The following is a 27,827-nucleotide window of genomic DNA, read 5'->3' as shown; positions in this document are numbered from 1 at the left end:
CACCCAGGCCCCGGCTGAGAATCACTGAACTGCGAGGACTTCCCAAGCTGTTGGTTACTGTGGTTACTGTCCAGCAGGGCGCTAGGTGGAGCATGGGGAATAATTCTTAAGGCTGGCACTTTGCCTGGGAGGCCATACCGCCATATGTACAATAGGTGGGGCACGATTTAAGACGAATAACAGAGCATTAGTGTAGGCTTAAGTTGTGGGCTGGAGGGGTGTGGTCAGGAGATGTTTCATGAAAAAACGAAGCCTCTGGGTTAAATAGTGACAGCTAATAACTACCTGTATCAAAGAACGTGCTGTGGGCATTATCTTATGTGATCCTCTCAGTAATCCTAAAAAGTGGGTGCATAATTTCTCCCATCTTTAGAAACTGATGGTTGCCAGATAGAAGGGGGTTTGGGAGGCTGAGTGAAAAGGGTGAAAGGATTAAGTACAAATTGGCAGTTATGAAATAGTCACAGGGATGTACAGTTTAGGGAATATAGTCAATAATATTGTAATAACTCTATGTATGTGTCAGCTGGGTACTAAAACTTATGGGAGGAATTACTTTGTAAGTTATATGTCAAAACACTATGATGTACACCTGAAACTAATAATGTCGAATGTCAATTGTAAGTGAAAAAATTTTTTTTAATTTTATTTAAAAAAAAACTTCTCCCATTTGGTAAGTAACACATGAGTCTAAGAGAAAGGAAATAACTTTCCTAAGGTCATATAGCTGAGCCCATTCTTTCATTTGGCTTCCTAACAGACTAGATAAAATTTAGTTAGAATATAAGGAAGAAGGTAGCCATTAAGTAATCCTGAGGAGTTAATGGGCAGTATCTTACAAATCATTGATAAAATGAGAGGCAATTAAAATGTTTAAAACATATATGCTATCAAGTCCATGGATTCTGGTACTTTAAACTTTATGGTTTCAATTTATTCCAACTTATACCTTTTCTTATTTGTGTTTTATTTTTAAATTTTCGGTAGTAGCAATTGTCAATTTCATTTACATGGAGAATTAATTCATAAATTCAAAATAGATAAACTATAGCAATATAAAAGTAACACAAGTAGAACTTTATTACATTGCTTCAGTATACTTTTTAGATATGGAACCCTGTGAGATCAACATTCATATACCTACCATAGAAGTGTGAATCACTAAAAATTATTCTTAGCAAAATGTGTTATAATATTTTAAGGGGCTAAAAAATCAAATCCCTAGACCTTGATTAACATCACTCCTAGGAGTTATAAAAGAAAATATCTCATCAAAGAGTTCTAAAGACAAGTAGAAAAAAATTACAGACATGAAAGAACCCATGATAATTTTTATTCTTTATTAGCATCACTTGAGGTCTTTGACGATTTTTCTCTCAAACTGAGATCTCTGAAAAAAAAAAAAATACTTCTGAGGAATTGAACTATAATCTAGGCTATGAAAAAGCTACCTTTCTGAGATGAGCTCAGATATGGATTCGCAGGGATTATTTGTGCTAAGAGGCCATAGCAGGGGATGCTGGTAATTTGGTCTTTTCCACTCTCAACTTCAGCTGACAAAAATCCTTAACTGTGAAAACTTTACTACACCATACATTTTACCTACAGAAATAATCTAAAAGCAATGATCTTTTTTTCTCTCCGATGCTTCTTTTTTTGGGCCATTCTACATTTCAATATTATTTTGTGTCTTCTGTTGGGTCTTTTCCTCAGCAGAAATGGAAGTAATGGGTCTCAAAATCTTTTTCCCTTTTCTGCACCTTTTGATTTATCTGAAATTGTGTAAGATGCCAAGTCCACGCTTTTAGCCCTCTGTAGCTTATCTGCATTCGTGCACATTGCAGAACTCACTGTATTAGAACTCTGGGCACTGTGGTAGTTCAATTTCAGCAAGTGCTCCCATAGTGAGGTGCCATTCCTAGAATCCTCAGAATATTGCTGGCTCCCTCCTTGAGGCCAACATCTCCTACTCCAGATCTGCTCAATTTCCCTCAGAAGGCTGCAAAAGATCAACAACTGTCAAGAGGTCATACACAGAACATGAATAACCAGAGTATATTTCTTTGTAAGACAGAAGAGGAACTCACTGCAGGAATCCATGGTTTGATGAAGGAGAGACCCCAGGTAGGTCACCCTTAAATCAAGTGATCTGCACAAACAGCCCAGTGCCTCAATTATGATGTGATGACAAGAGTCACTTATCAATAACTGACCTGCTGGATATCTGAAAATAAGAATATTAGAATTTTGAACAATTACTCCTGACTTCACACACTTAAAAGGGGGAAAAATATTATAAAAGGTGGCACTGGAACATTATTTATTATAGTGTTCCTGCCAAAAACATTTAACTTGAGTCTAGTTATGTGGAAACAGTCAGAAAGATAGAAACTAAAGGACACTGGGACAAGGAGGGTAGGGCAGAATCTGACTTAGACTCTTCAAAATGCCAGTGTCATGAAAGACAAAACAAGCCTCCTTGAATGCTCTAGCCAAATGCAAAGGAAGATCTTACATAGGATTCTGAATCAAAAAGTAAACAGCTAGGACACTTGGGAACACTGAATATGGACTATACATTAGACAATTGTCTTAAGTGATGGATAAACTTCCTGAGTTTGATCATTGTATTGCGATTATATGGAAGGATGTGCTTGTACTCAGAAGACACATGTTGAAGTATTTAGAAATAAAAGTGTCACCTTTACAACTTTCAAATGGTTCATAAAAAAACTATGTATGTGTCTGTATGTGTATGAAAGACAGAGAGAATGCAAATGTGGCAAAAATGTTAACAACTGGTGAATATAGGTGAAGGTTATATATGTTATATATCAATAACAGACCTGCTGGATCTTTGCCAGTTGCCATTGCCAATCATTTAACATAATTTCCTATAATGTGTTAAAAGTAAAAAAAAAAAAGAAAGAAAGAAAGAAATACATGTTACAATCTAATTTGCAAGTGGTACTAATTTATTCATTTTATCCATTTACAAGACTGCTTTTAAGAGGCTGAATCTGTACCATTGATAATATGCGTAATGCAAGGCCAGTTCATATAGGGCATCCATTTGGATATGTGATAGAGACTTCTGGGTATTTAAGGGCAAAAAAACACTGAGAGATGACCCAGCCAGCATCCCTGTATTTATAATAATGATAACAGCAAATTTATGTAATTACCATCCATCAGGCCTGTATAATCCTATAAGGTATAAACTATAATCACTTGTCTTTTTGTTTTCATTTACTCTTTTTAAAAGGGCATATATGCACATGGTTCAAAAATGAAAACGTATAAAGTGAAAAATCCCATCTCGGTCCCCATCTGCGCAGTCTTCTCCTACATGTGTCCATCCAGAGAATTTTTAGTGTATGTTCAAATCTTTTAAAGATGAGAAAAACTGAAACTTGCTCCAGTTTGTGGTAGAGCAATCCCAGGTCCGCCTCATCCCCAAGCCCCTGCCCTTGACTGCTGCACTAGGCTGCCTCTTCCCCCAACTGGATTGTCCTTTTGAGTATAAGCTGTGGCTTCTATTTGCAGAGATCTTCTCTCTCTGCAGCTCTGCTTCATGGGTCATAGCCTAAGTCATATCTTGCCCACAGCTTCTGCTGGAAATCTGATCATTTCAGCCGTTGTCTCTGCTTAACAATCTGTGTTTTTTTGTTTTTACTTATTTTCATGACTCCCTATGATGTTGCCAATTGTCCCAATCTAGCTCAACAGAATGCACCTGTGAATTACCCCGCTCAGGATGGTCATGCTGCATTGGCCTTAATTGGCCTTTACAAGTGAAGTGGAAAAAAACAGAACCAGAATGTTTCATGTGGTAGCTGAGCAAAAACTCATTCTCAGAGATCCTCTGGATGGGAATAAGCAGATCCCACAGACTGCTCATAAGAGGATCTGACTTGCTGCAGGATTGAGACTGTCACATAGTGGTGCCCTTGGCACACGCACTGTGTCAGGCTCATGCTCCATGGACTCTTTCTCATGTCACACACGTTGGCTCCTGGGGCCTTTTACCTTCATGGCCCACACTTACAGCTGGACCTATACTTCCAGCTTTGACTTCAGAATTTTCTTGGACACAATCTGATTATTCTTTCTGGCACAAGCACAGTAGCAGCCAGGAAAGAACATCCTTGCCTCGGGCCCAACCCCGCTCCACCCCATCCTCCCTCTGGATCGGTACCGGCTTGGAGGCACTATCCAGCCTGGTTAGTCCTCCCAACCCAGGGAAGAAAGACAGACCAGGATGGGTTCACTTAAATTGGAGAGAGGTCACTTACCCTCCTCCCACTTCGAATCTTCATTCTGGATGGGGAAGGCATCTAACATTTCACTGTTTACTCTGTTGGTTGTTTTGCATACATTATCTCATTAAATCTTCGGAATAACCCCATAGGCAGACATTATGATCTCCTTTGGCCAGTAAGAAAATCAAGACTCAGAGAAGTTATATCCACGAACCCAGAAAAGAGCAGAAATGGGATTCAAATCCAGGTCCCCAGGATCCAAGGACCATAACTTCTAGAAGTGGGAAAAGAGAACACTATTCTCCCTGTCACAGTGGTTCCTTAGGAAATATTCCCAAAAAGTACATCTAGAAAAGAACCATCTGTTTTGTATTTCTTGACAGAGCCATATCCACATTACTTCCAACAGAGTGTGAACTGGGGGTGGGAATAGGTGGGAAGGTCCCACTAACTTCCTTGAAAATCCATTCTCAGATTTGAAATGCTAAATTTTCCTAGCCCCTCCTCCTTTCTTTTTCAATACTTTATAAGTAAAGTGGTATCTTTGCTATTTTCTCTGGAAAAAGAAACCACCCTAATTCACCCTCCCTTGCCTTTACTTGCGCTGATCCTTCTTGCTTGAAATGCTTTTCCTCACCTCCTTCACCAGGCAAACACCTGTCAGGACTCACAGCCAAGTCGCTTTCTCTGGAAAGTCTTCCTTGTTGCCTCTCGTATGTGCTTCCCCAGAGCCTCTAGTAATGTCTGTCACAGTACAGATCATATTGGACTGCAATTATCTCTTATGCACTTATCTTCCCAACAAGACCACAAACAGTAGAACGAGCATGGGATTTAGGTCAGAGGACTGGGTTCTAAGTCCTAAGTCTACTACTTACTACCTTCAAGGTTGGGGATGTCCCTTGGTCTTTCTGAGACTCAATGATTCTAATAACCAATTCCTAAGATTCTCCCATCAACTGCACTGGGGTAGGTCATAGGACATATCTGCTATTTCTTCAGCTTTAAAATTAGCTGAGGGATCTCTAGAGTCCCCCTCCAGGTTTAAAGATTTTATCCATTTATGAGGGCTTTTTGACACATTCCTGCAACCAAGAGCGTTTACAAATTTATAACCTGTTAAAAACTATTAAACCCACACAAGTGAAAAGGAAGCTCTGTTAACAGACATAAACTGGATTGCTGGATTAACCAGGGCCCTCTGTTTCCTCTACAGCACATACTGCCTGATACCCAGGGCACACAATGCCTGCAGCTAAGCAGGTAGGTACATCTCTACTGTGCTGGCAAACTTCTGTTCCTCACTATTGAGTTCCAGTGTGACCAAGAGTCGATCGGGTTTGTTAGTCTAATTTTGGTAATTGAATTAAGTATAGTACAAACTAATAAGATATAAGTGTAAAATGAAAGAGAGTTGTTTTTTATGAAAATAGGCTGAATGCTTTGAAATTCCTTTAAATTACGAGAGGGCAAGACAACTGTAAAAGGTTGAGGGAGGCCAAAGGTAGCAATCTACAAAGATGCTGCACATACTGCACCACAATTATCCAAGTTCTCACCCTACAGAAGCCAAAACTAGAAATTGTGAACGATGCATTTTGAGAAAGAGACATCTAATACCAATCAGAGGACTCATTAAAAAAATAATAATAAATAAATAAATAAATAAAAAGACTTTGATCCTAAATTTAAAATTTGAGGGAAAGAATTGCATTTATATGTTAAAGTTAAAATTAAAATGCAAATTTTGTCTATATCACTTACCTGACTTTTTGGATTAAGGGACTTACTGCCTGCCGTAGAGAAGAGAGTTTTGGCTGAGCCAAGCGTTTTAAATCAAATGAGGAGAAAAAGACTGACTCGCCCTACTGAAAATCACCCTCTGGAGCTGTTGTTTAAGTTCTTCCTTCTACATTTGACTGATATAGTTGGCATTTCTTTTCAAAAAGAACTCCAGGGAGAGGGAAGTCACATAATGTTCATCTATCACACTTCATCCAAAATAAACAAGTCAGTACAGAACACCCAGTTTGACATAATGGAACATGAAAAACCACATTTCTGGGGTTTTTTTCTCCCATTGAAATGGCAGATATAAACCACTTATCAGAGAATGAGAATAATGAGATTGCTCTGTGTCAGAGGTAGCTTGAAATATAAATCTCACACACACACACACTCACACACACACTCACACACACACACACACACAACCCTGTTAGAGTCAGGATTAGTACCGTAATCTCTGGAATTAACAGTTTTATTAGGTTTGTTCTGGAAACTGGATCAGAGTTGAGATGAGATGAGCTGAAAGGACTTCTGCAACAGGAAAAGATTTCATTTTTGAGCAAGTGTCTCACGAAACTGTGATCAGAAGAAAGACAGGATTTATCACCCTCTCATAAATCTGTCATTTTAATATGTGCTTACTATAATCTCATGCATTAAAATGTTATGAGTATAATTAAAATCTGAATTATCATCGCTGGAAGCCCATTATCTTCACACCCCTTGGAGGATTACACTGTGTTCTACGTGCTGATCGAATATAATAATACAAGATGAAGGAAAGTGCTAAGACTTTCAAACTAGCAATTATTATCATTAATCTACAATCCAAGCTGAAATCTGAAAAGTCAACTAAAGATTCTTGTTTTCAATAAGTTAAAGTACAAGTTAAATCATTTCTTTCAATGTTGTTAGCCTGGAGCACAGCCAACGGCTTCTCTTGAATACCCAAGTTGTGCAAATACCCAGAAAGACCCTGTTAGTCCACTTCCCCACATTTCCTGCACTGACAGAGTACTTCCACACCATTAGCACGTTTCTGATGCTTTGAAGATATGAAGAAAAATCACAAGGCCCCTGTTCAGAGTCTGTTTGCGAGGTCAAAATACTCACATTGGAAAGAAATTTAAAAAGTGACTCTGGATTCATAATATGTTGATGGAATCTTTAACATATTTAACGTATTGTATTAGAAATCTGCTTGTGATGACTACTGCAGGGGTTTAGAATGAGTCACCCCAAGATATGCCTCTGTGGTATGCAGATTATTTTAAGCTAAAGGCAACTGAGACTCTTCAGGCTTCAGAGAAAGTTCTGTACCCCCCTTAACTACCTAGAAGAATTTAAATTAGGGGCCTTACCCATAATGAGAAGTGATCAGCGATAACCTTTTGACTTATCTGTATGGCAGGGCAAACTTCTAATTACTGAACATCTGTTCATATCATCCTGCAATGACCTTCCTACCCTCTGATGCCCCAAGACATCTTACTTCACTCATCCTTAGCTCAGAATGCCATATACACTTTAACTCTGCCTCTGACTCTCTCAAGTATGTGGGGTTCCCATATACACATATGTAATGAAATTTGGTTATTTTTCTCTTGTTAATCTGTTTCATGTAGATTTAATTACTAGACCAGTTGAAAGAGCTGGAAGGTTGCCTCCTCCCCAACACTACGCTAGATAAACAAATGACTCTAAGTTCCTAACACCCCCTCTGCTTTGGGTTTCAGTTGCTCTTATGATAACATCCCAAGTCCCTGAGTGGGCCTAGGAGCCTATGACTGGCCCAGCACCTTTCTGACACCCTCCCCATGCACCCTCTCCCCAGCACTGGTCTCTGCGCTCCAGCCACACTGGCCTTTTTAGCTCCCCCCAGCTTCATACATTCTGTTCCTACTGCCTGGATGACTCCTGTCCCTCTCCCCACTTTACTTAGCGAGTAGCTCCTCATCTTCCAGATTCATTTTCCACATCAGTTCCTGAGAAGCATCCCCCATGCGTGCCCCTCCACCTCACAGATCAAGGTCCCCTGTTAGTGCTTGTACTTTGCCATGATAACACTCTCCACGACTGCAGTTGAGCTACTATGTATTTAGTTTCCAAACCACCAGCTCCAGAGTAGCGCTTTCTACAATTGCAGCTAAACAGCTTGTATTTAGTTGTCTGACAGCCATCTGCCTCAGTATGAGCTCAATGAAGGCAGTGTTGGTCCCTATCTGGCCTGTGTTCACTGCGATATCCCCAGGAACTAAAACAGAGTTTGTCACCTGGCAAAGAGTCTCTCACTGACCAAACTCTACTCAGACTCTTCTAAGCTCTTTCTCAACTAGGCCTCCTCTTGTGGACTTCCGTATTCATCTCTGCATTGTCTAATTTTAGCAAGAATCCTGCTAAGTCAGTTTAGCCATCCTATCTGATCCTCACCAGGCAGCTAGTTGTCTTCCTCGTCCTCCACCCCCAGGTGGTGTCTGATCACCCTAGCCTGCCTTCAGCGAGAATCCTGTTAGGTCCATTTAGCCAGAATCCCGTTATCCTTGATGGTACATCTTAATAATTTTCCTTCCATTGCCCCCCACCCTTCTCCTTGGCTATAAATTCCAACTTTCCCCTGCTGTATTCAGAAATGAGCCCAGTTCTATACTATCTCTTCCCATGTTACAACAGTCCTGAATAAAATCTGTTTTTGCTACTTTAAGGTGAACTAAATATATCTTGAATGAATGAATGATTGAATGAATTATGATAATATAAGTAAGTGACATTAAAACACACTTAATCATCAATATTTGCTTTTTTTAAGTGGAAAGCTAAATCTGAATTAGCAAAGGTACCTTCGTCTTACGTTCGTTCACTTGGCAAATGTTTATTGAGCACCCACTATTCACTGTTCTAAGATCTGGGTATACAATGGTGAAAACAGATCAAGTCCCTTCTTTTTAGCAAGGGAGGCAGATTTAAAAGAAAAAACACCTAAGAAACAAATAAATATATAATTTTAGGTATTACTAAGCACTATGAAGAAAAATATAGCTGAGGGGATAGAGAATAAAGAGATAAGGAGGGTCAGGGTTAATTTATATAGGCATTTGCCTCACTCTGAACTTGTGGACAGATTATAGGAAGCCTTGATGGGCTCTAAGTAACTTCAAAGAGTTTCCAAAACAACCTCCTAAATAGAACAAGCCCACGAGAGGAACATGGCCTCCAAGCCTTCTTCGGCCTTAAATCTCCACTTGCCCGCAGGCAGGACTGCCTTCGGATTGGCACACTGCCACAATTTCCTGCTTCTTTACCTCCTGTCCCACCCTTCCTCATAGCCCTTCGCGCCAGCTCCCGAGGGGTCCCTGCCACATCTTTGTTTACTCCTACCTTTGTTTGGCATAGAAGTGTCCCTTCTCTGCCAACTGACATCCTCCACTTCCTTAAGGGGTCCTCCCAAGAGACTTTCCCTGAAAATCCTCCCGCTACTGGTTATTATCTTCCTTTATATCTAAGCATAGAGTATTAACTCTGCAGAAGGCCCCCCAAAACTGGACACCCTTATTTTACAGATGGGCCCAGAGACTGACCTGGGCCAGAGAGGTTGTATAACAGAATGAAATGCGCTCCTGATCCCTCGCCCTCCCCTGCTCCCTTCTCTCCCCTCCCTTCCCCTCTGATTCTATCACAAACTCTAGCCTGCATTTCTCCCATGGCCTTCAGGCTAATAGATCCTGCTATAGATATTGTCTGAGCATCTTGCAAAAACAGCCCCCTTGTCAGAAGACGCCTCTCCTGAAGAGGTGGGGAAATATGTACAAAACAATGACTGCTTCTCAAAGATTTACAGGAGCCTCGAGACCAGACTCAGACCAGCGGGGGTCCACAGACCAACCAGGAACAAAGAGATTTGGAGATTTTGCACTCTTCCTTGAATCCCTGCTAGCACCTAGCTGTCTACTGTCCTCACCCACCCACCCCTTGCCCCACTCCTCCTCCCTCCTCTTGACATAAAAGATGATTGACTGAATTTGGGGCTCTCTTAAGATGGATTTGCACAAGCGTTAAGGCCCCCATTTTCTCAAGCTAGTGCCTTCTCGATCAATAAACCTTACCTTATTCCGAACCTTGACATTTTGAATATCGACCTTTTGAAGCATTGCACGCATGAACCTTGAATGAGTAACAGTTGTGATTTGCCAAAGGTCAAATGGCTGATTATGGCAGAGTTAAAATTAAACTCCAGTTCAGTCACCTCCAACCAAGCTATACTTTAAACTGTTCATGTGTCATATTTGTTATCATAGGTTTGTTTTGCCTCCTAACAAAATAAGGCAGGAGTCATCATCTTTTGAAGGCAGGAGTCGTCATCTTTTGTTTTTGTATCCCCTAGAACACTTAGGATGGTCCTTCAAGCACAAGGAACCTGTTTCCATCTATTTTTGTCTTTCTCTGTTACTGTATCCAGAAAAGACCAAGACATTGTCGCCAAATTTAGAACTTAGGATGAAATACAGGCCACATGGCATTCATAAAATTTGTATTGGGGAACATAGGGAACCACTTCACAGTGATAAGCAGCTCCCTGCAAAGCACCGAAGGAACTGTCCCCACAAGGGGCACGAGCTACAGACAAAGGAAACAAATAGTAGTTCCGTACGTGAGATTCCAAACCAAAGTCACCAAGCACAGGTCAGCAATGACTTACAATTGAGCTGCCATTCACAGAGGCAGGTTCCCACTGAGTTCTCCAAGGTGGGGGTGGTAGGAGGTTTGTTTATCTTTATAAGGCAAATGATTTCCCCAAATCCCCCAAGATCTACAAACTAGTCAGGGAAGATAATACATCCTCACAACTCCATCGTGCATTATGATATATAAAGCACTTCAACACTCGAATAAGTGCAGTGTAATTGTCAGTATACCACAGGTCTTCTTTATCCTCGATGCAAAAAAAAAAAAAAAAAAATGCATAGTATGGACTTTAAAGAGGCATACTTTGATGACTAATGTTCCAACACACTTTTACGACAAAGGGCCTAAGCCTTCTTTAAAAATACCTAATGGTGAAGAGACCCAACCATATGGGTCTCTGGCTCACTTATTTTATGAAGTCTACTCAGAAGAATCTAAAACCGTAACAGTTGAAAGCACACTCCATTTAGATAGACATTTTCCATTAAAGGTAGGTAAAGAGGATCTGGGTAGGCTATCCCAAGGTATGCCACTTTGACATATAAATTATGAGCTGGAGGCATTTGAGTTCCTGAAATCTCTATGTACCTAAAATCAGAGCCCCCCCCAAAAGGACTCAAGTGCCAGCATAAAACCCCACCTCCAAGAGAAACTTGGATCTTCTCTTTCAGGACACAAGAAGCTAGCACCACACCCCAGACAGATGTTGGATGTCCATTCTAAGGGCCCATTTATCGTTCAAAAAAGTCCCTTGCTTCTCCTTTAGTGCCCTTTCTCCTCACCCCTTTCTCCTGCTAAGTTAGGGATACAGACCCCACATTCTAACCACAACTTTGGGTTAGCCACTACTGAGTGCTCCCATGTGTAAGGGTGATGCAGATGTTAAGAAACTTCTATTTGACTTTCTCTCGTTAATCTGTCTTCTGTCAGTCTAATTTTACAGGGCCGCAGTGGGAGAACCTAGGCAGGGTAGAGGAAAAATGTTTGGGTGACGAAGGTGGGTTTCCATCACTGAGACACCTTGCTTGGTCTGTGATTAGGAGATCCTCTGACAAAAGCTGCAGAAGGCTGAACTTCCTACCAAAGTCAGCCTCCCAGATTTCTGTCCTCAGGGCCCAGTGGAACGAGGGTGGCAGTCTCTGTCTTTTCCATTTAATTTCAGTCCCAGCCTGGGACCTTAAGAGGGTCGAGGAAAAGCTTTCCTCCTCTACACAGGAAAACTAAAAATATTTCTTACATATTGAAGGACAACTTGATTCAAAAGTTTCTATAAACACTCTACTTTTCCTCCCAATACTGTCATCCTCAGTACTGAAGATTCTGGTCTAATTTCACTGTCACAGATTGAAAGAAAAGTACAAGAATCCCACACTGCCAGCAGAACTAACCATCTACAATATTCCTGTGAGCCAGAAGTGGGCCTTATGTTAAATGATCAACTTCAATCAACAGCAGAAGATAAAAACAATAAAATGGTGGCAAGAATGGGCTCCTTACAGAAAAGTTCTTGATCGTAACCACATGGAAAACCGATTGCAAAATCAAAACGTATTGTAGAGACTTATTTAAGAAGTCACGAATACACTGAAATTGTGATTACCGATGCCTTCTTATCTGAAAGGAAATAAGTGTATTATTCTTCCATCATAGAGCAGACACCAAAACCACACAAAATCCTATACAAAGCAAGCAGATTAGATATACTAGTTCCCTTTTCATTAATTTCCTCTAGATTTTCACTTGTTTTCTGGTTGTAAACAAATCCTTCATGCTCTCAGCCTGGAAACCCTTACTGGGAAAAAAAATGTACACACACATACATACACACAAACTCCTTAATCGATAGACAGAAAGTATTCTTTCCCTGCATGTAGCAAATATTTTAAGCCTTTTTCCTCCCTCAGCAAATGACGAGGCTAAAATCAATCATGTTTTACTGTAAAATGAATGACAAATATACATGCTGGGGAAGATGGTAGGTTTAGGTCAGGCTTTCTCAATCTCAGCACTATTGACATTTTGGGCTGGATAATTTTTTGTTGTGGGGGCTGTCGTGGACATTGTAAGATGTTGAGCAGCATCCCAGGCCTCGACCCACTAAATGACAGTAGTGTTCCCTGTCTCCTAGTCAAGACAATCTAAAGTTTCTCCAGACTTTTGTTCTGAAGTAGATTGCATCCTGTTTCAGGAGCCCCAATAGTATAGTCACTGCTCTTATAGAAAATGAGATTTCTCATATAGGCTACAAGAAGAATAAATGAAGCCACGCAAGGGCTGACACGTCTCTATTTGTCACACCAGTAACCCACTCATCGGAGGCACAAAGGTTGAGATGCACCGCCCTGTGGGTCTCACAGCCCTGAGTACCCCCGCCTCACCCTGCAGCTGCGGCCTGTCTCCAGCTTGCTGTCCCAGCATTATTTGTAGCCTCCAATTCAGTTCTCCATTCTCCTCAATTCCCGAGTTGGCAGCACCATTCCGGGCAAACGACAGAACTCACTGAGCAGCCACTATTACTGGGCCAAATAAGTACTGAGGCAGTAAAAGATCAGGTCCGGCCGCCCTGTCCCTGGCAACAGCAGAGCCTGAGTCGGCCTCACCTCTCATCTGGCCTCTGAGGAGTTCTTCAAGAGTGACGCCAGAAGCCCTTGCTCTTAAAATAAATTCCACCTAACTGAGTTAGTACCAGTGAAGAAGAAACCGAACATTCGCTGTAAACCGCAGGGAGTGATTTTAAGGCTCTGGTGGAAGAAATGCAGAGGAAGACTGGAGACACCTCCCGTGAAGGGATAATGACAGCGATGGCAGAAGCAACAGGTGGGAGAGGAGTGAACGGGCCCAACCTCGCCTCCTAGTAAGATTTAAGGCCACATTCTTAATTTCGATTTTTAACTTTAATTTCATTTTAAGTTTTTAATTTTTATCTTTGATCAGAGAGTGCCTTCAAATCTCTGGGCCAGGTCTGAGGCTCCGAGTCCTACGTTCTCTAAGTGAAATCAAAGGTGGGTCCAACGCGACGAGCCATTTTGTCATTTCCGGTCAGTCATGTGTTACTTTAGGGTCACAGGTGTAAGTATAAAAAGGCTATTGCTGTACAAACGGCGTCTTAAAACAGAACTGGAAGAAAGAAGGGAGTCCACACTGACAAGAGAGCGGTATGGCTGGCCATGGTGCTTTACCGCAAAAGGAGGAAGAATGGGATGGAAAAGACTTTTCAAAGATTACTTTCTGTTGTGGACGGAATGTTTGTGTCCCCCACTAAAAGCCTCATGCTGAAAGCCTAAGCCCCGAGGTGACTATATTAGGAAGTGGGGCCTTGGAGAGGTGATTAGGTCGTGAGGGTGGGGCCCTCATGGATGGGATTAGTGCCCATATAAAAGTGACCCCAGAGAGCTCTCAGGCCCTTCTTTTCACCAGGTGAGGACATAGTAAGAAAACAGCCATCTATGAACCAAGAAATGGCCCTCACCTGACACTGAACCTGCTGGTGCCTTGGTCTTGGGCTTGCCAGCCTCTGGAACTATGAGAAATAAATGTCTGTTTAAGTCGCCCAGTCTATGGCATTCTGTTATAGCAGCCCAAACAGACTAAGACATTTTCCTGATGAGGGTAGGTAAATAGGTAGCAAAAAAAAAAAAGTTGAAAAGTATGTGGAACAGGAGTTGCTTGCTTCAAAAATGAAGACATTTTTAAAATAAGCAAAGTATGCAAGCAAAAGAATGGAAAAAGTCACCTGCTTCTAATAGAATTAGATATGAGCAACTGCATAATTTACACGAGGTATCGCTTAGGCTGATGCTCAGCTGCTTTCTGACAAGTGAAGAGCTGGCCAGACTGCTTGCATTTCCTTTACTATTATCGCTCATTTATAATACTCAGTTGCTTGCTTCCTTTGGATTCTGGAAAAGAGAAATTCAAAGTTTTGCATTGAAAAAGCATTGCAGTCATTCATTCATTCAACAAACATTCACTAAACACTGACACTAGGATTGCGATGCAAAGATGAGTCAGACTAATCTCTCCCCTTAGAGAATTTCCTGAGCTGGGAGGAGAGACTGGAGAGTGAAGCCAAGGACCAGCCACTCGTGAAGGGTATGAATTCAAACCTAAGGGTTTGGGGATTTAATACTGGAGTGTTCGTTACCAGAATGATGTGATCTTATTTGCATTTTAGAAAATTCGCCAGGATATGGATATGTGGAGGGTAAACTAAAGCAGGTGAGGGTATAGGCAGGGAGACCGGTTGACCCAGAGGAAGGAGGATGACATGAAAGGAGACCTGCTGAGGTGTGGTGTCACAGTGAGTGTCGTGGTCCTGATGCTGGCAGCACTGGGGCATCTACACGCGCAGTAGACTGACATGGTTAGGAGCCTGAGTGTTAACGTCGGGCAGGCTGGCTAGTGACACCGTAGTTAGGCACAGAGGCTCTGCAATCAGACTTCCCATGTGCTCATCCTGGCTCTACCACTTCGAAGCTGGGCAAGCATCCTAATCTCTTAAACCTCAGTTTTCTCATGTTCAAAATGAGGATAAGAGAGCCGTTGTGAGGATTAAATGAGAAAATGTATAGTGTGTTTAGCATAGTGACTGATAATAAACATCCTTAAGATCTATTATTAAGATGATACCACGCTGTCTGCACTGGGTGAGATGGGAGAAGCAGTGTTTTGTCAGGAAAGGGGGGTAAATGTGTTCAATCTTCAGAATGTTGCCCCAATACTCTGGAGTACCCAAATGGAGAAGTCCGATAGGCAGTTGGATACACAGCATGCAGCTGATGACACGTCTGAGGAGGAGATGAGAAGCCATCATTTTAGAATGATGCCAGAAGCCCTAACGCAGATGAGGTTGAGGCGCTAAGATGGAGACAAGCATCGCGTCCAAGAACAGAACCCAAGAGAACGCCACCTTTGGACAAGAGTCAGGGAGAGAAAGAGGAAACCTACGAAAGAAACCGAGAAGGCATAATCAGAGAGGCTGTCCATGGGGGCGGTAACCTCAGAAGCCAGGAGAATATCGTTTCAGGAAGGGACCGACTGTCAAATACTAGAGCAGGTGAGGACCAACGAAGTCAAAGTGCAGAGACATATCTAGAATGTTCCTGATGACTTCCACAGGTGCGGGCAAAAGGGAGTCGGCGGGGTTAGAAGACAAGTGACAGTAAATGAAAAGTGAGGAAGTAAAGAAACTTGTCCGATGAAAGGGTGCAAAGCTGAGCAAGAGCAGATGACATTTATCTCATGAAATCGTACCCCTGTTCCTCCTAAGACAGTTTGTTCATTCTTCTCTATCCCTTTTTTTTACTATCGATTTTTAAATTTGACCTCGGTTATCCATCCCTCCCCATCCTCATTCTACAAGGCCCTCAGGATCCCTCAGATCATGTTTGTAGTGCAGGAGAGCTGTCACGAGCGGCCCTCGCCACCAGGACAAAGGGTCTACATGTGTTTGAGAGATGAGTCCAGTTATGCAGCAAAAAACACCTCCTGGTCTTACCCAGTGTGGAGGACAGGTCACCTGAGGACAAGCTTCGGCAAGGAAAATGGCTTCTCAGTTGTTCCGGAAGGTTGACCACTGGCAACGAGGCTGGGAAAGAAGGTATCCAAATATATGACACAGAGTCCACCCTTATGGGACAGCAATAACATTAAGTGTCCGTGATTCGGGCCCTGCTGGCCCTGGATTTGTGGTGGGGCAGCCTGGGCAGCAGAGACGACTCGGTCAGCACGCTACATGTTTAGATCCCTCTTTTCCAAGGCAAGGGTTCCACAGTCAAGCTCTTGCTTTCCTAAAGAATGTCCTGTTCTCTGCTCACAGGGCTGGTCTTAAGAGGCAAAAAAAAAGGAGGTATATGTGGTATCAAGTGCATCAAAAAGTACCCACTGGGTAGCAAAATAATGCTAACAGCTCAATTTGACTCTTCTGGTACATGCCAGGCATTCTGCTAAGCGCTTTACATACAGGACCTTTAAGTCCTCACAATCATCCTGTGAGGGAGATACTGTTACCTCTCTTGGTTTACCATTGAGGAAACGGATGGGATATCAATGTGTTAAGGAGGCGCCCAGCTTCTCACTTTACTAACTTGAACCCAGGCAATTGGACCCCAGAGGCCACCATCTCGCCACCACTGCGTGGCACCAAGAATGTTACCCTCAGGTACTCCCTTATTTGGGCTGCTCTGGGAAGGTAAACACTGACAACAGTTCCACACCGATCCGCACTTCAGTGTTAGAGATTACCAACATCACGTGCTTCCTGGGAGCAAAAGCTGGCAGAGGGCGGTTTTCTGGTGAGAGATTGGGGGAAATTATCTCAAAGAAAGTGGAAAGCTCAAGGGAGGGGAGGGAGAGGAGCTACAAAACCAAAACTTCACAACTTCCCAGTCTAACTTAGCATGTCCCCAGCCATTTGGTCAGCTGAATCGGCTATGAAAGGGTGTAGGCCAGGTCAAAGGAAGGGCGAGGTGTCCATGTCTCTCTGTGGACTCACAAAGAACCTCCTTCCATGCCAACCTGTCAAGAGAAGTGGCCGCACCTGACAGACGCTCACACTGATTAGATCTGGAGGGCAATACCTACACCCTCTTTTAAACGCAGATGCTGACGAAGAGACTCTCCTTGACCAAACTCTACTCAGGCTCTGCTGAGCTCTTTCTCAACTAGCCCTCCACTTTTGGACTTCCGTATTCATCTCGGCATTGTCTAATTTTAGCAAGAATCCTGCTCAGTTTAGCCATCCTTGCTATCTGACCTTTGTGCGATATCTAGTCATGCTCCTTCTCCATGCCCAGGTAGTGTCTGATCAGCTTGGCCTGCCTTCAGCAGAATCCTCTTAGTCAGTTTAGCCAGGTTCCGTCCCTCGCCCCACGCTCCCTGTTTACCCTTGATGTAGCCTCTTAATAATTTTCTACCCACAGATGCCGCGTGCGCACACACACGTATTCAGAGTTGACCGAATTTCTCTCCCCCTCTGCAAAACCCCTTTATAGTGGGCCCTGCACCTATCATGAAGGGCCTGAGTAAGGCTGCCTTACTCTTCTGTAACCAGTGTCATGAATAATTTCATCTCTAGTAACTTTAACGATGCCCTGCGTGGGAAGCGGAGGACAGCCCCAGACATCACAGGAGAGCGAGAGGACTTCCGCAGCCAGGAGAGGTAGCAGGAAAGCCTGGCATGAGACACTGCAGGCTCTGGCCTAGGTCTTGCAGAAGACAGACCAGTGGGCCATGGTGCCACAGACGATGCGCTGAGGCCCGCACAGTGGCCTGAGGTAAGGACATCTTCCTCCCAAGGCATGTTAATGATGCTGGAAAACACTCACCGTGACCTCATACTCCTCACCACTTTTCCTACTGCCAAAACCTCTGCACAATTTGTGGGCTAAAACACGTTATGGTCAGTATCCTGACAAATTGATGGGGACACAACTCTCGGGCATGGTGAGTCCCTCCGAGGCTGGAACCAAAGAAGTGAGACACCCCTGATGGGTGGCCCCAGGCCTCCCTGCCACTTGTGGGGCTTTTTTTTTTTTTTTGGTGGTGGTGGTGGAGTGGGGAGATACATTACTTTTTTAAAAACATTTCATAAAAACTTACCTTTCACTATCTCTTAGTGGAAAAAATAGTAAATCCACTAAAAATTCCATAACTTCTCCAACTAAGATGTCTTTCTCCCCAAACCAACTTCTCCTGATATTTGAGCATTCTTGAAATTTCATTTTTGCAAGAGAAGTGTTTCCAGCAGCAAATCTAAAATTAAACACATGCGTGTTATTTACTGGGCATAATAAACATTGCCTACATTCACTGTGCTATCAAAAACAATTCTCATAAACATCTCTTTATTCTATATAGAAAGATACAGAACAGCAGAGCAGTTCATAATAGTAGATTCAAGACCTTCAAAGTGATTTTATAAGGATGTACATACATCTCTATAAGAAGCTAGGGCACTATTCTCGACCTCCACGCTATTGACATTTTAGGCTGGACAATTTGTTATGGGGCTGTCTTGTGCAATGTATAATGTTTAGCAACATCCCTGGCCTCTACCCACTAGATGCCAGTAGCAGCCCGGTCAGTTTTGACGGCCAAAAATGTCTGCAAACACCGTCAAAGGCCCCACAGCAAGCAAGATTGCCCCTGGCTGAGAACCACTGAACCAGAGGACAGAAACGCTCAGCATCTCATAACCCACTTAGGTGGGAAATGGATTCATAAGTGTGGGTTAGGTATATTAATCATAACAATAAAAGCTAGTACAGAAAACAAAAATTTTGAAGAAAAAAAAATACATGTTTACATCAGAACACCTTCGGTTTGTTTCCTGGTAGCCTGGTCGTGGGGGTTGTTGTCCAGGAGGCCGGAAATTTCAGCAGCACATTCCAAAATGTGATTTTCTTTTAAGTACTCCTCAGACGCTGACTTTGCCAGGCTATTCGGGACACTGCCTGCGGGGAATAAATTTTGGCAAAGAAGTTGGTATTTCAGGTTTTCTTTTCCACAAGAGAGTTAAGATGTCAACTGACAGAGCATTTATATCATTTCTTCATCACTGCCAATAGCCAGGGTTTTTTTCTTTAATCAGTTACTGACCTACACTGCACGGGGGCTGGTTTTCATGCAACAAATTTGAGTGCGCCCAGCAGTTACAGAGTCTAAGAGAATAGACTGAAACCAAATTCTGAGCCTGTTTTGCAAATGAACAGGTCAGAAATAGAATGAGAATATGGATGTAGAAAACCAGTCATCACCAAGGTAACCGAGTCCTGCAGAGGTAGTCAGATCTGTCCTGTAATAAGAAACAATGAGATGATACAGCCTTACAAGAAGCACATGAATAAGCCCTAGAAACCCAATTAATAAATGGGCTGAACCGAGATACACACTTCCTTGAGAATGTGCCCTCTGCAGAGGCCCAACATTTTGCTCCTTTATTGAGAGTTAAATATTCTGACAATTATACAGAGTCTTAAAAAGTAGAAAGTGTTTTCTAAACCATGCTTCTTTAGGGAAGAAAAAAAACATAATAATGTTCCCAGAAGGTGTCATTATAGCATTACTAGCAGTAAAGAAAAGCAGATTTAACTGTGTTATGAATTCAGTATTAATGACCAAGGACTACCATTAAATGATCATCAGTACTATGTCATTCATTGCCCGGTGCCCACCGCACTCCTCCCCCGCCTCCATCCAGGACCTCACACCTTGCACTTGGGCATTGAGGAGAGGCAAGCACGTACCTGGTCTCCTTCTTCATATAGCAGCAAAAATGATCTCAAAATTCAAATCAGACGATGCCATCCCCACTCTAACTCCCTGCGGTGGTTTCCTCACACACTGGGAATAAAATCCAAATGCTTGCTGGAGGCCCAGTCCCCACAGGACCAGGGCCCAGTTGCCTCCTGCCCTTTGCTCACGGATGCTTCTTTCCATTGCTAGGACAGGCCAAGCCCTCTCCCACCTCAGGGTTCTGCACATGCCGTGCCCTCTGCCAGGACTAGCCCCTCCCCTCGTCGCATGTGGCTCCTGTGGTCCATCAAGTCTCCGCTTAAATGTCTCTCCCAGAGAGGCCTCTTGACCACCCTTTCACAAGTGGTCCCTGCCCTGCTTACGCTCTGCCTCCATATCTTGTTTGCAGCTTTCATTGCATTTATTACAACCTGTATGTATCAAATTTGTCGGCTCACTTGTGTGTTGCGTGTCACCTCCTTCAGAGGGCAGAGTTGGTGACCCTGTGTTCACCACGCTGGTGCGCAGCAGGTGCTCGGTGAACAGCTCTTGAATGTGTGAGCTCACGTCAGGCTGGAATCTTCACCCCTCCCCTCCTTCCTTGCTTGCCCAGGCCCTGAATCCCTGCCTGACCTTTGTCAGGAGCCTGGTACTACAGAGGGTTCCCATTGAAGCTGCTGCTAATGCCACCAGTCCACTCCGAGCATCCCTGTTCTCGGGCCCCCACCCCACCTGCTGGTTCGGCCTCCTTGGAGAACCACACTTGTCTTTACCAAGCCAAGGTCTGCCAGATTCCTTGGAGCTCTGTGCTTTGGACTGCTCAGCTGGCTCTTGAGGGCCAGTCCAAGAAACCAGGTAAGTGTCCCTGGTTCCCATCCTGGTGTCCCCTGCTCACCAAGGTCCCAGCATGCCCATGACCAGCCCTGCATGCATTAGGATAACAACTTGGAAGCAAGACTCTATACGTTGAAAATTATAGCTTCATAAATGTCAACACTAGAAGAGATTCTGAAGAGCAAGGGATTATGAGAACAGGCTTTAGGATCAGACAGGCATAGCTTGGACTCCCAGCTCCAGATGTACAAGCTGTGTGAGCTGAAGTAGCGTAAGTTATTTAATCTCTCAGACCTTTGGTTTCCTCATCTGTAAAATGGGGATAACGATATATACCATATGAGATATATTTGAGGATGAAAGAGATCATGAGCATAAAGTGCCTTCTTTATACATAGTACTCATTCAACAAATTAAAAGTGAATTTACAGATGACACCTAGGGAGGGTAGTAAGTACCTTGCCAAGGTGACCTTTGATCTTATAACCACAATGGTAGATTGTAAAATCATCTGGGGATGGGGAGAGGTAGATGGGGAAAAAAAAATTAAAATCATTTCTTCAATTAAAAAAATAAATTTAAAAAAAACATCTGGAAGTCTCCAAAGTAACTGTACGCAACTCTCTTTCACAATGCAACACTGCGCCTCCTCCCATCAAGAGGCTGAGCCTCCTTCTTCACACCTGAATGAAGCCGGTGACGTGCTCTGACCAATCGAATGCAGCAGAAGAGCGCGATGTGCCAGTTCTGGGCCTGGGCCTGGTCTTCTGCTCTCCCTCTGGGAATCTTACAGCCAGCAGGAGAACAGGCCTGGGCTATCCTCCTGGAGGATGAGGAACATGTGGCCCAGCCGCCTCTGTCACCTCAGCCAGACAACTAACTACTAGACATCTAAGTAAAGCCCTAGAACAGCCAGCCCCATCGGCCCTGCCAGCTGATCTCAGACGTTTGCCTGAGCCCAGCCCAAATCTGCTGAGCCCACCCTGGACCAGGAGACTCCTCCAGCCACCCCACAGGCCTGTAGGCAATCATAAATGCTGCTGCATAGGGAATAGTCAATAATATCGTAATAACTATGACGGTGTTGAGTGGGTACTAGACTTATCAGGGGGATCACCTTATAAGTTATAAAAATGTCTAATCACTATGTTGTACACCTGAAACTAATATGATAGTGTATGTCAACTGTAATTTAAAAATAAAAGAAAATTTTAAAATAAAGTAATCAATAATAAATGGCTCTCATTTAAGCCACTGAGTTTTGGAGTGGCTTGTCATGCAACAAAAGCTAACTGATGAGCCCATTTAAATAGGACATTAGTCTAGAGTCCTTTAGTTTAGTCTGACAATTATTGAGTCACCAATGCTTAATATCATATTCACTAGACCTTCTTCGTCTCTGCTCTAACAGTGGAACCATGGTGGCCTCGGGCATCAAATAACGGCTGCCGGTAATGGTAATGAGTGCTGAGCTACAGGAACCATTCTGTGTGCTCTCCCGTCTCCCGTGAACACTGTTAGTCTCACAGCAACGTGCAGTGTACGTGCTGTTTTTATCCCTCCCTTTCAATGACCCAGAAAGGCTAAGTCACGTGTCTAAAGGTACAGAGCTGGTAAGTAGAGAGGCGGGATTTGAACCAGGAAAGGCTGGCTTTGGAGTCGAGCTCTGAACGCCCCCTTACTGCTCAAAGCCTTCTCCTTTTCTGGGGTGCATCACAGCAGCCTTTGGCATTCTTAAAGGGTGGCCTGTCCCATGAGGAGTGCTTCACGGCCGACTCCCCTACATGTCCGCCTGCCCGCCAAAACAGTCGAGCGAATAAAGTACACGCGTTCGCTTCCCTTTCATCGTGCGTGGGGCTAGCCCAGGAGTCTGGCTGTGAAACACAACAGGTTAGGCTTTCTGCACGTGTCCGCCCTACCTCCTTGCTTCACTAAGTCCTGGTGTCTTTTAAGTCGCTGGGTGAAAAGTCTATCAGATTCATCCATGCTTTCTTGAGATGCTGGAACCCTTCCTGAGTCACCCCTATTTCGAGATAGAGTTCTCCAATAGCAGTCTGTACTTTGAGAAGCATTTCTGTCACAGACTGACTCTGTACAAAATGCAAAGAACACCACTCTTGAGGGGACACATCATTAGATCAGGCACAGCCACCGGTACCCACCCAAGAAAAGCTCATTTCATAATAAACTTGCAAAAGATTACATATTTATATCATTTCTCAGGGAATTCTAAACATTTATAAAATGATGGTTATAGTGAAACATTTATTAAGAGACGCTGCAAACTAAAAATAAGTTTTGAAAAATATCTTCACAGGTCGTTAGTTAATGGTAATAAAACTTTTGAAGGTAAGAATAACATGACAATCTCTTACGTAGGTTAAAGGTCTCAGAGGGGATACTATCTAGAATTCAAATGAACACCTAAAAACACTCCTATGTGATCCTTGAATTCAACTGCTAACTTTATGTTTGGCATGTTTTTGCTTAGATACTTGAATTTGAATTCCCTTTACTAGTTTAATGTCTCTATTTCAAGGATACTTAAACTTCATTACCTCAAATCGCTCCTCTATCAAAACCTTATCAACACATAAGAATATACTAGTTGGTTATAACCTTTTCAATGTCCAGTGCAAGAAGTGAGAGCTAGAGACATTTTACTATTAATATCTTATTTCAGAAAGATTAATACAAGCAAAAAATATGTGAATATACTTGGTAACTAATAAGGCCCTATTTGAACGGACAGCATTATCATCACCTTTGCTCATGTATCACTTTATGCTATACTGCAATGGTAGCCCAGGAAAAGATTGACTGAGCCTGACTCTCTGTTGTGAATTTAAAGACTTTGAGCCTTTCTACTTTCCTTCACCCGCTGAAAGTGATCTTCCATGTCAAACTGCCCTCCCGCCACTTGATGCAGAGCTTTCCAACAGGAGTCCTGCAAACTGGCTACAACTGCTCTGAGATATTATCTCCTCTGCCCTGAAAGCGTCCAGGTGTAATAGGGACCTCTGGGCTGTGGGCCTATAGTTCTCTCACGCACCTCTCAGGTGTCTCTTAAAAGTGCCCCGCTCTCAGCAGCTGTCCTGTCTCTCACCCCTGCTGCTCACTCTCCCTAGCCTCCCCTTCAAAGATGGCCTCCGTGTTGACTTTACCGAGATCAAACCTACTCTGAAAGACTGCCCTTAGAGATTAGTTAGAATTACAATTGGCTGCAAGTAACAGAAAACCCAAAGTAACAGTAACTTAATTTCTCTCTCATGCAAAAGTCAGGAAGCGGGTGGCCCAGAGCTACAGACAAGCCACAATGTCAGAGACTCAGGTTCCTTTTATGTCATTTCTTGACCCTGCCTGATCTCCATTCCCCAGGACACCTCTTGGTCTAAAATGGCTGCTCTATCTCCAGCCATCGTATCTACGATCCTACCAGAAAGAAGGAGGAAAAAGGAGAAAAAGAGTACACCCTTCACTTCATGGAAACTTCTCAGAAGTTATCCATATCACTTCCATTCATATACCATCAGCCAAAACTTAGGCACATGCTCATATCTAGCGTCAAAAAAAGTTGGGAAAATGACATGACTGTCCTTTCCAGACAGTCATGTTCTGGGCTAAAAACTCAGAAGGAGGGCACATTATTTACTATGAATGAAAGACAGAATAGATATTGGCAAATTATAGTTTCTGGTGTATCTTATTGGCCCTTGTCTTTTAAATTTCAAATTAGCAGTGTTTTCACCCATTTTCTTCCCTTCTGCTTATCTCAGAGGAAGGGACGCCCAACCTCCTTCCCAAGGACCTGCCCCTGCCTCTGAACTCTCGGAGTCCTGTCCTCCTCACAGAGTCCCCACCGGCATCTCGATCTGCCTCTCTGCCTGGTTCATTTCCTGCCTCCCCAGCCACGCACACACACACACACACACACGCACACACACACACACACACACATCCTGGTCAAACCTGACCTGAACCTGGTACTATTCTGACTTTTCATCTTTCTCCTTTTACTGACAAACATCTCAAACAGGTATCAGCATGTGCTGCTTCTCCATTTCATTAACACACACCCACCTCCGAAAGCCCTGCCGTTCGGCTCCTCTCGCATACACCGCTTCCATCCCAGGCGTTACCACTGACCTCTACTCACCAGACCTAGGGGCCTTCTTTCGATCCTCATTTGTCCAGCGCTCTAAGGAGCAACTGATGCTGTCAGCCACTCCCACTTGACTCGGAGGAAACTATGATATCCTGATTCTCTTCCAATCTCTCACTCTTTCACTAGGTCCTCTTTCCCTTTTCTCCTTTAAAGTATAACTAGTTTCCCAATAACCAGTTCCTATAGTCATCCAGAGACACTGCTTCCTCTTGGGGTCTCAGCAGTCACATGTGGGGAGATGTCTCCCCAGTCTCTCTCCAGATTTCCAATCCTACATTCCTCTCAGCTGGCTGCAGATTCCACTTGCATATTTTTCCCAAACTGCGAACTCAGCAATTTAAATGTTTAAAATCTCTCATCTTCCTCTTTAAATCCAGTTTCCCCTTTGGATTTCCCTACTGCTGTCATCCAAACTCAGATCCTCAGGGTTTGCTCCCATGGCCATTATCCTGGCCAATCTGTCTAAGTGGGGCAGAAGCCCCTGTCACAGAGAGGCTGACATCTCTCAACCCACCACCTGGCTACAGGAGTCCTTCCGCCCCTGAGTCTCGCTGCCCGGATTGCCAGAAATACTAATTGGCATTTGTATATTGTCAGCTTCCTCTTTACAAAGACATGTCTTGTATTCCCCCTCTTACTTCAGACTATCTACTTCTTGAAGGCGAAGACCCCACAATCTGAGCGTTAAGCTTTGGGTCCCGTTGGCATTCAGTAAATATCTGTTGATATTCACAGTGCTTTGGAAGCACAAATACAGTTTCATCCTTAGGTCATGGTCCGTACTAGTCACCGCCTATGGAGAACGGACTGAGCTAAGCTCTTGCCATGCCTGACCTCAATGGATATAGACAGAAACCCTAGGAAATAGAGAATATTACTTCTCTACTACGGGCTGGGGAAACTGAGGCTTGACAATGTTAAATAAAACACCCAAGCTCACATGGCTAACAAGCAGGAGACCAAGGGTGTCCGACCCAGGCCTGTACATCTCCAATGTTCTGCTCTGTACATTTTCTTAACGAGCAAGCCTCTCATGCTGAAACTGAGGCCCCTTCACAAACATACCCTTTGATTATCCTGCTGCCCAGGGAGCCTACTATGAAATAGTAGTAGGGAGAGTAATGAGACCGACTTTTATTTTAACCAACATATCACTTCAATCAGAGTTTCTCAACCCAAGCACCAGTGACATTTGGGGCAGGATAACTGTGCTGTAGGGGACTGTCCTGTATATTGTAGAATGTTTAGTAGCACTCCTGGCGTCTACCCACTAGATGCCAGCAGCAACCCCCATCAAGCTGTGACAATCAGAAAGGTCTCCAGCATTGTCAAGTATTCCCTGGAAGACAAAATTGTCTCCCCATTGAAAAGCACTACATTAAAATTTTAAAACACCTTCAGCAGAAGGAATTATAAAAGTGGTCTAGTACCGCATGTATGCACCACAAATAACAAGATCTTTTCCCTCAAGAACGTTTAACACGTATTTCAAAGATGTCGTTATGGTCCAAAATAGTTTTAGAACTTTTCTTTTGGAAGTGCCTTCAGAGCCTAAAGAAAATTCTTTCAATAGTCTCCATGGTGGCTAGTCTGAAAGAACTGTTGCAAAAATATTTTGAGAGCAGAATCATAGGATCGATGCCTCCAAAAGGAATGCTATGAAGTGGGAAATTCTCTTTGAATGTCTAGGCTTTGGCACAGCTCCTATGAAAAGCCAGCTTTATCACCTCACAACCAACATATTTCACAAGTCATGCTTCATCACTGATGTAGATGTTGGCAGCGACTTCTAGCTAGACCGGGAGCTGTATGAGGGCAGAAACTGCCTGCCTCGCTCAGCGCTGTCACCCCAACCCCTGACATGGTGCTAGGGCTAGGCCAGGTCCTCAATGAATGTTAGCTGAATGAATGAATGAATGAATGGGTGAATGACTGCAATCAAGCACTTAATAATGACTTAATAATATAATTGGTGCTTCCAGACAGACACGTGTCAGTAATGAAAATCTAGACCTTGTGGGAAAAAAACCATCCAGGGCAGGGCGAAATTCTACAATCATCATAAAATAGTAGAGAATCAATGGATTCTACTCTCCAAAAGATGAAAGAGTAGTCAAAATAGCTGAAAACAAACTCTCTGATTTCTAACCTAAGCCTCAGTTACTTTATAACTCATGAACAGTAATAACAAAATAGCTACCAGTTCTTAAGATCTTACACTGTGCCACACGTTGTGTGAAGTGCACTGTGCATGTTCTCACTTAAACCTGTTTACAGGCCCAGGAGACAGACATCAGAACAATGAGAACTGAGTCAGAGGTTAACATTCTTGCCAAGGTCACACAGCAGTAGGTGCCAAAAAGCTTTAAACATGAGTCCTTCTGAAAACAGCCCATGCTCTGCTCATTACTCCATGCTACCTTCTAAGGACATGAAGTATTTGCAAATTCGAATTGATTCATTGATTCATTTGTCACATTAGTTACACACCTGCGGGTTATAACATGCCATGGAGGAAACGAAAACTGGTAGATAAGCATGGTCTCTGCCGTAAAGGGACTTGCAAATCTCATTAGACAGAATTCCTTCTATAGAGATGTGTCGATGGACAGTGCTCTATGAAAATTTGAAGGTCTTTGCTTTAAAATAAAGACAGCTTTGTCTTGAGTGATACTATCCTTGGTCGACAAATTACAGTGAAATCAGTGAAAACATAATTTTCTTAAAGGGTAGTTAAATGTCATCCTAAACACAGTTAATAGTTATATGTTATGAGTGAAACATTCATTTTACTCAACAAAGCCAAAAGTTCAGATTTCAGGAAAAGTAAATCAATACAGAGGCAAGATAATCAATCAACTTCC

At 43.1% G+C, this 27,827-nt stretch overlaps 1 protein-coding gene across 2 annotated transcripts; it reads right to left on the bottom strand.

The window, feature by feature from the left end:
• Positions 1-1,326: 1,326 nt before the first annotated feature.
• LOC120614948 (putative tetratricopeptide repeat protein 41) lies at positions 1,327-25,390 on the bottom strand. Of its 2 annotated transcripts, XM_039877943.1 has the most exons (5): positions 24,945-25,390; positions 19,036-19,183; positions 18,330-18,482; positions 2,088-2,224; positions 1,327-2,016 (listed from the first exon to the last, which is right to left on the bottom strand). In XM_039877943.1, exons 1-5 carry the CDS (start codon positions 24,982-24,984, stop codon positions 1,982-1,984), a joined length of 513 nt encoding a protein of 170 aa, XP_039733877.1. In that variant the 5' UTR covers positions 24,985-25,390; the 3' UTR covers positions 1,327-1,981. The 2 variants fall into 2 exon arrangements, 1 of the variants encoding a protein (XP_039733877.1); XR_005656149.1 differs by lacking the exons at positions 18,330-18,482; positions 19,036-19,183; positions 24,945-25,390 and adding an exon at positions 4,296-6,013 and having other exon boundaries at positions 1,327-1,999.
• Positions 25,391-27,827: the final 2,437 nt, after the last annotated feature.

The sequence above is a fragment of the Pteropus medius genome, unplaced genomic scaffold (genome assembly GCF_902729225.1).
Source record: "Pteropus medius unplaced genomic scaffold, Ma_sr-lr_union100, whole genome shotgun sequence".
NCBI classification, from domain to species: Eukaryota; Metazoa; Chordata; class Mammalia; order Chiroptera; family Pteropodidae; genus Pteropus; species Pteropus medius.
This window is presented reverse-complemented; position numbering and strand designations above follow the sequence as displayed.